A 13,780-nucleotide genomic window follows, 5' to 3' on the forward strand; every position below is an offset into this window, starting at 1 on the left:
AATTTAAATAGGTGAAGTGATAGTGGAAGAATGAGCCTGAAATAACATAAACTAAACCACACAGTCCTCTACAAATGCATAAATGAATTTTTGTGTATGTGAAAAGAAAATGCAGGTATGAAGAGGTGCATAAAAGGAGAGAGGGGAGATAGAAAATAGAGGAGGATATGTTATTTACATTAATCAAGTCAATGGTCAACAGTGAAATAAAAATAGCTCCTGTAGTCTCTCAGAAAGAAGGGTTAAAGAGGAATCAATGAAGTATCAAAGGAAAGATTTGAAATAGTGAAGAGAATGATTCATCCCATCTGAAGAGCAAACTTTTTCTGGGGAAGAGATGTATAATGGAAAGAGAGGGACACTTATAATAGGAATAGTCTGCTGGGATTCAATGTTCAGAAAGGCAACCACATCTGAGGGAATGTTGTGCCTCCTATGAACAGAAATTTGCCCCAAGAGAAAGGCAATCAGTGCTCCTGGGGATAACCACCATCCTTCAGGTGGGAGGATGTGAAGCCATAAAGGACATTTAATGGAAAATGGGAATTAATACGATCATGAAAAGGGCAGGGTTTAGAAATGAGATTGTGCAATTAGGGATACAGGGAAATTTCTACTCTGAGGAAATACTAATTTCCTTCCATCTCCCAAAGGAACTAATACTTATAAGTGTAAGGCACAACACCAAAAGCTGGAACAAACAAGATATACAAGATAGTAACACAGAAAATGTCTGGAATGGAACTGAAAATAAGTACTTTAAAAGCTTTAAGTCCATGAGGATCACAGAGATTTATAAAAGCAATAAATAAGTATAAGGCTCATGAATCAAGGACTAAAAAATTTAGAAGAAATGAAAAGGGAAGAAAATTAATGAAGAAAATTAGCTAAAGAAATCCTTCATAGGAAAAGATGCAGAAAATAAAAAATACTAACAAAATAAATTAAAGAAAAGGAAAAAAATTTAATTAGCTACTTACCAGAAAGAGAAAAGCAGTAGAAGTTAGATTACCAGATAAAAAGAAGAAATAAAATAAAGAATTACTAAGATAATTAAAACTCCAAAGCCAGGAAAAGGGATAACAAATGGAAAGAGGTACTTGAATATTGGAGAGAGAGCCTGTGGAAATAGGATTACCTTAAAGAAGATAAATCAAAAGAACTAAAGAAACAAAACACTGTTCTTATAGAGCAGAGAAACTAAAAAAAAATATTGATTCAGGAATATATATGTATGTGTACATATATATACATATATAAAGAGATATTGGAGACAAATGTAGTAAAATGTAAACCTTGTATAGCTTTACATTTGAATGGATTAAATAATGACAGATTGGATAAGGAAGCAAAACCTCACAATCTGTTGCTCATAAGAAACATCTAAAAATCAGACATACACAGAATAAAAATATGGAAGAAAATTTGTTATATATCTTGTAACACCATAGGAGAAGTTGTTATCAAAGAAAATAAAAAGGGAAAATCATAATACAATAGAGGCAAACTAGAAATTTACATTATGTTCAAATGAACCCATAGACAAGAAGATATCAATATTAAACATATATACTCTAAGTGCCTTAGCATATAAATTCTTAAAGAAAAAACTAACCAAATTATAGAAATGCATAGACAGTAACAGTAAAAAGCACAGAGGGACAGATCTTACAAAGAAAAGGGAAAATATAGAATTGAATAATTTGCTAGAGGAACTAAGATATGTATGTCATCTTCTAAATGAAACTGTGAAAGAATATACAGATTTTGTAGTATCAAACAAATGAAAGTAAGGAAGTGAAAGGGGAAGAGTTATAGGAAAGATAATTAATTTCTTTGTTAAACATAATGAGTTTGAGATGTCTCTGGGACAAATAAATGGAGATCATTAGGTGTTACAGTGTATTGACCCCTGGATCTGACCCGAATTCAAATACAGCTTCAGATATTTACTAGTTTGTGATCCGGGGCAAGTCTTTTAATCTCTGTCAGACTCAATTTCCTTATCTGTAAAATAAGATAATAATAACATTTGTCTTCTGGGATGCTGAGTAGAAAAAGTGAGATAATATTTCTAAAACACTTTTCAAAACTTAAAGCATTATATAAATGCTATTATTATTATTATTATGATGATGATGATGTTTAGAATAAATGGACCTTTAGGTTACTAAATCTAATTCCCTAATTCACACATGAAGAAACTGAGGATTAGAAAGGTTACATCACTTGTCCAAGGTCACGTAGTAAATGGTAAAGTTAATATTAAACTCGGGTCTCCTAATTCCAGATCTCTGAGCAAGAAATTGGAGATGTGAGAGAAATGTGAGAGAAGAGCTTGGAAGAAACATGGGGTCTAGAGATAAAGATTTGGGAATAATCTGCACAGAAATGACAACTGAATCCATAGTATCTTGTGAGGATAGCAGAATCAAGAAAAAGGTTTTTCCCCTACGCATAAGAAAAATCTGGACCTTTGTAGAGAGCAAGGAAACAGACATTGGTTAAGAAGAGGTTGAAAAGTAGGGAAAGAAAGGGATGATTGAAGGAGCAAGCTTCTGGAAGAGAAGGAAGGAAATTGTATCAAAGGCACAATCAGTAGAGTTTTCAAAGGAAAGAAGAACCACCTCATCCTGAGACTGGAGAAAAAGTAGGTGAAATTGCCTTATCTAGAAGTTTTCGGCCAATAAAATCACAAGGCCTATTGATATTCTTAACTTTCACCTTTTTTTGTCTTCCAAGTGCTTTATTAGCCTGTTTTTCTATATGCAAAATAAAACTACTGACAGTATTGAAAACTGATATGCTTTAAATGTTTATAGAATGAGATAGAACTTCAGAGGAATATTTTTTAAATTTGCTCACAAAACTACAAATTGTTGCTTAAAAGGAGATAATTATATCTCTTTTTCTAGAAACCTAGTCTACTACCTTTCTGAAACTAGTTAATAGGTCTAAAGCTAATTATTTTTCCCTCCTCTTTTAAGCACTGAACTGAATGAAATATTTCCTTAGAAGCCTTTCCCAGAGGAAAAAAACCTAGAAGTTGAAGCAGTCAGGAACTTTGGAATTTATTTGCAGCGTGTGTTCACTTCTATTTTTAACGACACCCTGCTGTTCTTCACACCTCATCTTCCTTTAAAAATTTTTATGAATCTGTACTGTCAATCTATGTGTGGACATTTTAGACCTTTTTATACAATGGCCTCACACCAGCACCAATAAAACTATCTAAAAATAGATTGAGTTACCAATGTGGTCTTTCATGGTTTTCTTTGAATTGCCAGACACTGAATTCTCCCTCTTTGAAACTGTTCACCAAGGGAACTGCTGCTATTCTGTACTCTGCCTGGAAAGAATTTGAAGGACAAAAATAATTTCCAAAACTATGATTTATTTAAAAGGACCATAAATACTCCAAACTGGCAAGCTTAAGCTTATTGATTGTTTTTAGGTCTTACTTCCTTGCTACACTGCTTAGTATCCTGCACTGGTACTTGTTCTTACCCCCAAAAAGAACAGCACCATTGATATTAATCCATCTGCTTCTGGATAATCTAATAAGGCTTAGATTATTCCAACCCAGAGGGTAGTTAAGAAATCGGAAATTTCCCTAGGTAGTTTTTTTCAATTTATCATCCTTGACCAAATTTTCCTTGATAAATAAAGCACTATCCCAGGGCCTGAAGAAAATACAAAGATAAGCAAAGGACATCTCTAATTTCAAAGATCATTGTTGTGTGTCAATGATATGGTGGGTATATAAACACAGTTGACCAAGAAGTGAATGCCTATATGGCAGCTCCACATTTAAGTCAAGGGAGTGACAGGAGAACCAAGCATAATCAGTTTGTTAAATGCCATGAATGCATTAGTATCAGATGTTGCAGAAAACTTGAGGAGATTGAGAAATGAAAAAAGGTCTTTAGATTTAGCCTTCAGGACACAAGTGGTGATTTTCAAGAAAGCAATTTCAGTGTAAAGTATTGGGAAGAAGTGTCCAAATGCAAATGGTTGAAGACTAAGTTGTTGATTAGGAAGTAGAGATAAGCATTTTAATCTTCTAGAAAATATTTGGTCATAGTGGACAGAGATAGGACACTAACTACTGAGGAAATAGCAAAGTGAAAAGAAAAGTTTTTGTGGGTAGAGGGAAAATAGGGAAATTTTGCATTCTATAGTCAGAAAAAAATAAATCAGTGGAGAGGAAAGATGCAATTGCACATTAAAGATGCAAAAGAAAAAAGGAAAGATTGCTGGAGCAATGTCCCAACAGAGAAGATGAAAAGGAAAGGGCTAAAGATCATGAGTCCTGGAAGCAGAAATTTAAGAGACTTCTGAAGTCATCTACAGAGGTGCCATGGTTTAAAGCAGGAGTTCTTAACCTGAAATCCAAAGTGTTTATGAACTTGGAACATACAATATTTTGATGATTGTATTCAATATAATTAGTTTCCTTCGAAATTCTATGTGTTTTATACATTATTCTGAAAAAGTAGGCTTCATCAGACTACCAAAGGGGACCACGACACTTTTTAAAAAGATGTATGTGTGTGTATGTGTATGTGTGTGTGTGTGTGTATGCTATAGAGGCAAGAGTACTTTATCTGGACATCAGATCTTGACTCTACTACTTGCTCATTATGCTATATTAATCAAGTTTATTGACTTCTCTGAATCTCAATTTCCTGAACTTGTCAAATGTAGGAACTGGACGAAGGTGTCTTTTAGCCTAAAACCCTAGTCCAACATTTATTCACATAATGAATCCCATGCTCTAATAAGTGGTCTTTTAGTTCTATTTAAAGGCCTCTAATTACATAAAAATCATCACCCTGGCAGCACTTTCCCATTTTAGACAGCTCTAATTTTAGAAGAAAGAATCTCCTCATATTGAATCAAAATTTACCTCTCTGGAATTTCCACCCACTTGTACAGCTTTCATCTTTGAAGTCTAGGAAAACAAGTTAAAAGTCTTTGGGGCTGCAATGAGGAAAGTATTTAAACGCCAGTAGCATTGATGTACTCTTTAAGGATGCAGAGAGGTGCTAGAACGGATTGTTTAGGGAGACTGTGGGAGCAGAGACAAAATGAGGCTTAAAGAAGCTGTTCTTTTGAATGGCTGTGGGACTCTGGAACCCTGGGACTCGGTGTGTGTTTGCCTTTGTGTGTGTGTGTGTATGTGTGTGTGTGTGTGTCTGTGTGTGGTGTGTCTTGGAGGAGATGAGGGAGGAAAGGATGGAAGCCAGTAGATACTCCTTTGCAGTTTTGCCCCCTAAAATTTGTATGGGTAAGCAGTGTGCAGTAGTACCCCTTGGAGGTTTACATACACAGGCCAAAACAAAAGAGGGTACCTGAGAAAAAGCTAAACTGAGGTCTGTATTGACCTGAGTTCTTTCAGCTTACTGTTCTAACACTGGAAGCTGGATAATCTGACTCTGCCCTGGGGTTAACTTTCTTTCCTCGTAATTGAAAGATATTAAACTAGTCTAACGACTAGGGAATCTTTGTGTAACTTTTAATGACTCATCAAAATTGCAGCCATTCTTTTAGTCTTTATGATAATTACTTAAAAACAAAAATATAACGTTAACTTGTGGCTTTATACTATTCTGATTTTTTGGAAAGAGCCCAAGTTTCTGTGGTCAGCTTTTAGATTCAGTATAGAAATTTTAACTTGACCTACAGAATTCTTAATTACATTGGAAATATGCTACCCCAAATGGGAAAGCATTTTCCCTTAGGGAAATATATTTTCCTTCTTTGGTTTGAAAGTTTAATTCTTAGAGTAAAATTCATACTTCTTATATGGATAGAAATAGAAAGAAGTGAAAAACTATCTCCAGAATTAGGTTTGGTAGAAGCTTTGTATAGCAAATGGATTTTCCTTTTTCGTATAACTGAAGATTGACTGACACTATTAGAAATACTTATAAGGAAATTCATATTGTGCTTGATCTCATCATTTTTAATAAAATTTTAAAATGTTATAGACAGGGACCTTTTCAAATCCAGGAATTCAAATACTATTTTGATCAGAACAGTTCCAGATCTTAAATTAAAGTGCCATTTTTTATGCTTCAGTACTGCAAAATCTGATGATTGCTTTGTTCATTTGCTTTAAAAAAAACTCTACCTTATTTTTAGATTTCTAAATCTATTACCTGAGACCATAGAAGACTATATATTTACATATATATATATATATATATATACATATATATATATACATATGTGTGTATGTAAATACATACAATATATCCATGTAAATTTCTAATTAATTTGTAGCTTCTTAATGTCTCATTTCATTTTTCAGTTACTGAGACATTTAATGTTAGAAAACACTGGATCTAAACTTACTCCTCGGTAGGCTATGAAATGCCAATGAATTTGAGTGGGTAGACCAATAATCACTCAGACCGCAGAAGATTGGGGAAAATATGAAATAACCTTAATGAACTAATGAAACCAAGGAATTTGTTAGACAAAAATTGATAATTACTTAATAATTTCATATAAATATTGGAATGATTATTGTGAGATGTAGAATCTCCTTCTCTGAAGGACTTTAATACCAAGGTCAAATCTCTCATGTCTCCAAATTTTTTTTAAAAATAGGTTTATTGGTACATTATTGACCAATAGGAAATTATCAATGCTTTAAGACATTATTTTATTCTAGTTCAATTACTATGTTTGCAAAATTAAATTTATTTTTTTCCATTTTCAAATATTTATTGTTTCTCCCTCTTTACCCTGAGAAGGGGAAAAAAGATAAAATCCTTACAACAAATAAACATAGTGATGCAAAATTAATTCCTTCACTGGCCAAAAATGTGTATCTTATTTAGCATATTAGTCCATCATCTGTTAAGAGATAAGTAGCATTCTTAATAAGCAGTCCCCTGGAATCATGATTGATGACTACACAAATGAAAATTATTATGTGTTTCAAAATTGTTTTTACAATGTTTATATTATAATATAAATTGTCCTCCTGACTCTGTTCACTTCACTCTATGCTTATATGCCTTTCCAGGTTACTCTAAAACTTCCTATATCATTTCTTATATTACAATGCCATTCTCTCACATTCATATTCCATAATGTTAAGCTATTCCCCAACTGATAGGTAAGCCTTTACTTTTCAGTTCTTTTTCACCCTAAACAGAGCCACATTTTTGAGTTTTGCATTTTTGGACATGGCCAATGAGGAAATTAGCTGAAAAAGATTTATTGCAAGGATTTTACTTTATTTTTCTTTCTTAAGATGAGGGAAGAAGAAGAAAAAATATTTGAAAACTGAAAAAATAAAATATGATCTTGAAAAAATATAATCAATTGAATTTAAATAAAATAATTCAGAGACTTCATAATATTCAGCTTGGATATATAGGGCCTTTGCCTTTTCTTTAAAAAATCTCCTTGGAAATATGTTTAGTAATAATATTGCTGGGACTGAGAATATGCATGGTTTAGTAACTTTGGAGTTATGGTAAACTTAACTTCATAGGACCTAAAATCTCTAAAGGTGAATTATCTGTTCCTGATCCTAATCTATTTCTACCAAGAAATACATCAATATTTGAAATTGTCCTCCATAGAATGATAGATACCATGAAAGGATAGATTAAACAGGAAATGGTCAAGTGATTCATTAATAAGAACTTAGAAATCATTCAATATCCTTGAGATGCCTGGAATACAAGTAGAAAGAATGAACCAATCCTTCTTCTCAAAGATCAATAGGTGTATCAACAAATATGTACAGAAAAATATACAAGGTAAAATAAGAGGGAGGACTCTAGCATTTGGGAAGATCAGGAACAACTCCACAAAGAAGTTCACTGAAGCTTGAATTTTATGTTGAAGAAAGAAAGGTACTCTAAGCCTATATGGAGAAGGGAATATATCCAGGCAGAGGGATGGCCAGTGCAAACTCACAAAGAGAGCAGATGAAGAACACTATGTGAAAAACAGAGAGAGGGCCAATTTGATTTTTGTAGAATGTGAGAGGTAGAATGCTATACAAAGAAATTGAAAAGATATGTTGAGGCAAAAGGTTGGAAAGGTAGGTTGAGGCCATATTGTGAAAGTTTTTAAGAGTTAAACAAAAGAGTTTAGATTTTATCCTAAAAGCAACAGGGAGTCCCTAGAGCTTATTTGGTTAATTAGCAACTGTGTCGAGAATGGACCACACTGAAGACAAGGAGGGACATGAGTTAGGAGGCTTTTGCAACAGTAGGTCAAATCAAATCAACAAAAATTCTTTAAACTGGGTACTAATAAACATTGAAGATTCAAAGAAAAGCAAAAAACAGATGAACACAAAAACAGTTCTTGCTATCAAGGGCCTCATAGTTCAGTGAGAAAAACAACATGGGCATTATTATCATGTATAAACAACATAAATGCAGAACAAATCTGAGATGCCAGAGGAAAGATCCTAAGATTAACAAGTAGGAAAGACTTCTTGCAGAAAGAGAGACTTTAGTTGATACTCAGAAGAAGCCAGGAAATCGTGAAGGTGGAGAATAGGAGGGAAAGAGTTCCAGACACAAAAGACAGCCAGTGAAAATGCAATGAAAAACCAGGAGATGGAATGTCTTGCAGGAAGAACAGCAAAGAGGATCCTATAATATGCTGATGAAAGTAAGGTGTAAGAAGACTGAAAAACAAGAACAGTGGGTTATAAATGGCTTGAAAAGCCAAACAGAATTTTACATTTGATCCTGAAGGCAACAGGGAGTCAGTGGAGTTTGGAGTAAGGAGGTGAAGTTCAACTTGACAGCTGGGCGGTGGATGGACTCAACTGGGACAAGATTTGGGACATGGTCAGATTACTGCAACAGTGCATTCATGAAATGCTTGGCATACAACTAACTGGTGCTCTGTGACTATTGTTGAAACTTTTTTATTTGAATATCACTTTTCCCATGCTTAAGGGAAAGATTGTTACCTTAAATTTATATTCTGTATCTAGAGCTAAGCAATGCCTTTAATGTACAGTGACATACACTCACTATACAGTAGCAAGTATGTTCTGGAGTTTTAAAAGAACTATTCCTGCTCAAACCAATTTTCTTTTCCTTTTCTAGATCTCCTTTTGCTGCTGTGACTGACTACTCACTCACCAGGAATAGTGTCATCCAGCTCTGCCTGGAGTTAACAACAATTGTTCAGCAGGTATAAACCCATTACTTATTTCGTATTTATTAGCTATGTTCTATTCACTCATAATGGGATTAGTCCTTTATTCCAAATTTTACCATTAACTAATGCTAAATTCTTCACTTGTAGAGGAGGTCCGTGGTGCTTATATTAGGTATTAGTAGAAATTAAGCAAATATTTCTTAGAAAGGGCTGTGCTCAGCTCACTGTGAAAGGGGCTTATTTGTTTTTAAGTACTAGAAAATATTTCATAGGACCATAGATTTTGAGCTGGAAAGAACAAATTATTGAGGCCACTAAATTCAATTCCTTGATTTTCCTCATATCGAGAAACTGAGTCACACAACTTTTAAGGATCTTAGACTGGTTTTCCAGACTCTGTATCTAGCACTGTAACTTTTGTCAACTAGCTTCCTTAGAGTGACATGATCCAGAGGTATGATTCCCCTACCTCCCTCAGTCCAAATGGCTAAAGTTCTCAATTATAACAAAATAATAGAATCCTAAAATTTGATGAATCTTAAAGTCTTTCTCTCTTTTACTCTATTCATCTCGCTCTGTGTGTCTCTATTTCTTTATCTGTCTCTCTCATACACGCAAGCATGCACATAGTAGCTAGATGATAGATTAAGTAAATATATAAAATAGAAAGGTACTTCAATGGCCGTTTGATCTTATTGAATTGGCTATTCCTCAGATCCCAAACCATACCTATTTTCTTATCTTATTCCATTTTTGTTCACATTTTCCAAAAATGCTTCAGAGATACTGCAAATATACTTAATATCTTCCTTTCTTTAGGAGTTCTTAGTCTACTCTGTGACCAGTTCATCTCCTCCATTTCTACATTTCTTAAAGGATATTCTGCTTTTTGTATTAGCCACTACTTGAATACCACGGAGACTGGAATATTTTAAGATTTCAAGTGAAGAGTAACATTAAAAGATCATTTGTTTTGAAGATAGACATCTATACATTGAAAAGTAGCTGAGTATTCTTTAAAAAAATTTCTCAAATGTAAATAAACCATCTAGTTTTTTTTTATTCCTATTCAGTTCTAGGGCCAATTCATTTTCCATCTTCAGTACCTGTCTCAAATAAGTTTCTCATGACACTAACTCTGAACCAACTTCATGTCATAATATGGATAGTACTCATTTTCTACTCATTTATTATATGTATATAAACACATACAACCATAGATACATAAAACATATTATGGGTGTCTGCATGCCTGTATACATTTGTGAATATACACAGGCACACAAATGCACATGAGAATGAAGGGGGAAGATATTGTTTAACATTTCATTATAAAAAAAATCTAATGTTTCCCATAAAATACACAAGTGCCAGCTTAATGAGCAAATGGTGATAAGTTCAAATAATGGGCAGGATTAACTAAAGATCTTTGGAAAATAAGCATTAAGTATCCCATAATTTTTTAATTTCCTGAAGTTATACAGCAAATGAATTACTTAGCTTGACAATTGTTCCGGTGGAAGAGCAAACTTATGTGTGTAAACCACACATGCTCTAAAGATTGAGGGATTTTCTTGTTTTTAAAGTACCTATGAACCCATTTCTCTGGACACCACCTAACATTTCCAGCCCCTTTCCCTCCCAAATTGTTTGTCTCTTGCTGATTATCCTTGGATATGATCCTTTCCAGAGAAAGGCAGAAAAAGTGAGATATGTGAGGGAGGAGGTTGAAACAGGCAAATAAAGTCATCAAATCATTATTGATGGATTTAATTTATTACACTGCCAATTCTCACCCTGAAAATAATTTTGTGTTTTGTCAAGGATTTTCTCACAAAAAATAATTTATATGAAATATAAAATTTTAAATAAAAACCTTCCAACTATTTTGTGCTAGAATTCTAGAGATTTTCTTGGCACCACTGCCTCCCCCAAATTTTTTTCTTTTCATTTTCTTTTTAGGTTACATTATTGAAGGCAAACATTTTTACTTTTGCTAATAAAATATATGATGTTCATTAGAACTTAACGGCACTATATCATGCTGCCACCTCAATATATCAGTATTAATAATGATAATTTCTATAACTGACAGTAGTTGCTAATATCTATAGTACTTTACAAAATACTTTTTACATATTAGCTCATTTAATCATCAATGACAATCCTGTTAGGCATGGTGTTCTTATCATTCCCCATTATACAGATGGGGAAACAGAGATGAAAGATATTTAAGTGACTTGCTGAGGGTAATGCAACTAATAAGTATTAGAGATAAGATTGGAACTCAGATCTTCCAGCAAGAGAACATACAAATAGTGTATAGTTGGAATATCTTGAATCACAAAAACTATATTACCCAAACTTCCTTTCTGTATTACCTAGAATGTTTTTCCTTTTGTCCACATTTGCGTGATCACCTGTGTATAAATTCTGAAGCTCCACCTCCCTCTTTCACTCTGGTGTCAAGACTGAATAGCTAGGTCTCTTATTATTAATAAACCTTTTAAATGTAATAATTAGAATATTGTATATTAATTTTAAATTCTAAAATAGAAAGATAATTTCTATTTGTATAAAATACAATTAGAGCAGAAGAAACAGAGTTGCATTTTTTTCTGGGCTTATGGTTGATCTAGGCATACCATGTCCTCTATTATTAGTGAGCAAAAGGATTTCCCTCAGAAATCCCTCTTGATAATCTCCATATTTTTGAAGGAGATTGTTTTAGTCTTAAGAGTAGAATGAAGGTACGTAACAGACATCTGAATGACTTCCAATATGCTATGGATGGGAAAAGACTGTTTCTGACTTTTTAAATGGTCAAATGTACATTAATAATAATATGAGATTGGTAAAGACACAGTTTCAGTCTTTCTGTGTTGGTTTGTTGCCTGTGCTTTTAGTTTTCAATTGTTTAATTTTTTTTAATTCTGAACTTAACAAATATCAAATAAAGTGACCATTTCCATATATAGTGAAGAGCAAGGATGGCTTGTAAATGGAACTGCAGATTTCTATTATGTATAGCTTGCTTTTCTTTTATATAATGAGCTCAACCTGAACTTCCAAGGCTGCTCTGCTTGTCTGTTGATTCCTTCTGGCTTTCCTTCTGTTCTCAGTTTTTATTTTTTGAAGTACCATCCACAACCCTCCTCTCCTTCCTGCCCCCACCTCTACTTCCTTTAGAAAAGTAAAAAAAGAAATGTAAAGTAAAACTTACTACAAATATGCATAGGCAAGAAAAAATAAATTCCTATACCAACGATGTCCAAAAATCTTCATCACATTCTGGATTTTATGTCCCTAATGTCACTATCAGAAGGTGGCCAGCACACTTCAACATTAGCCCTGTGGAATTGTGGATGGTTAGGTCCTTACAATGATCTGAGTTCTTAAACCTCCCCAATTGTTCTTTGCAGTGTTATTTTTATTGTATAAATCATTCTTCTGGTATTGCTCATTTGTTCAGTGGGAATCTGTGAATAGTCTCATAGATATAAGAAGTACTTAAAAAGTACTTCTCCAGCTTTTTTTTGTTTCAGGACTACTTTATACTCTTAAAAATTATTAAATACCTCATTTGGCTTTTGTTTATATCTACCAATAGTCACCGTATTAAAAATTAAAACTGACAAGTGTTTTAAAATATTTATCAATTCATTTTAAAATAGTCTATTACATATGAATATACATAACACATTTTATTAAAAATAACAATATTTTCCAAAAACAAAACAAAAATTAATGGGAAGTTTTGCATTATTTACATGTTTTTGCAAATCTAATGTATGTCTTAATAGAATATAGCAGTGGTTCCCAAACTTTTTTGGCCTACCGCCCCATTTCCAGAAAAAATATTACTTAGCGCCCCCTGGAAATTATGAAACTATTTATTGAACTCAGAATAGAATGTAATACAAAAAAAAGCGTGACCATCACCACTCTCCTAGATCACTGCAGCACCCACTCGGTGGCAGTAGCACCCACTTTGGGAATCCCTGGAATATAAGTAGATTTTATATCTGCTATTAGACTCAAATCTATTGTGATTTTCCTTGAAGTATATGAAGAGAATCTAGCCTTACCCAAATATGTTGCTGAAAAGGAAGAAGTACATTAATAAGCAAATAATGACTTAATTGAGTAGCTATATGGTTCTGTGGTTGGAGCACTGGGCCTGGAGTCAGGAAGAAATAAGTTCAAATTTGGCCTAAAACACCTTACCAGCTGTGTGTGACCCAGAGCAAGTTACCTAACCTCTGTTTACTTTAATCCACTGAGAAAGGAAATAGCAAACTACTCCATTTTCTTTGCCATGAAAACCATGAAAAGGAACATGAAGAGTTAAACACAATAAATCAACTGAAAGAAAATAAAATCACTTAATATTATGAAAATAGTCTTGAACTTGGAGTCCTCTTAAAAGGGTCTTAAGGATTCTTATGGGTCCACAGTCCACATTTTTAAAATTGTGTTCCTAGAACATTTAAAATATTTAAACATTATTACTTTAGCATTGGGGGGAAGTCTTACATATCATCTATCCCTTCTTCATTTGTCAGATGAGGAAACTTTAGACACATTTTTAAAATGGGATATGCCAATGTATTAAAAGCTAGTGCTT

At 33.4% G+C, this 13,780-nt stretch overlaps 1 protein-coding gene across 1 annotated transcript in view; it reads left to right on the forward strand.

The window, feature by feature from the left end:
- CNKSR2 (connector enhancer of kinase suppressor of Ras 2) overlaps positions 1-13,780 on the forward strand; it is a 338,457-nt gene that overhangs the window by 125,159 nt on the left and 199,518 nt on the right. Inside the window, exon 5 of the mRNA XM_044669208.1 lies at positions 9,099-9,186. Within this exon, the coding sequence (XP_044525143.1) occupies positions 9,099-9,186 (88 nt within the window). The remainder of the gene's footprint in view (positions 1-9,098; positions 9,187-13,780) is intronic.

Source organism: Gracilinanus agilis, chromosome 3 (assembly GCF_016433145.1).
Source record: "Gracilinanus agilis isolate LMUSP501 chromosome 3, AgileGrace, whole genome shotgun sequence".
Lineage (NCBI taxonomy): Eukaryota > Metazoa > Chordata > Mammalia > Didelphimorphia > Didelphidae > Gracilinanus > Gracilinanus agilis.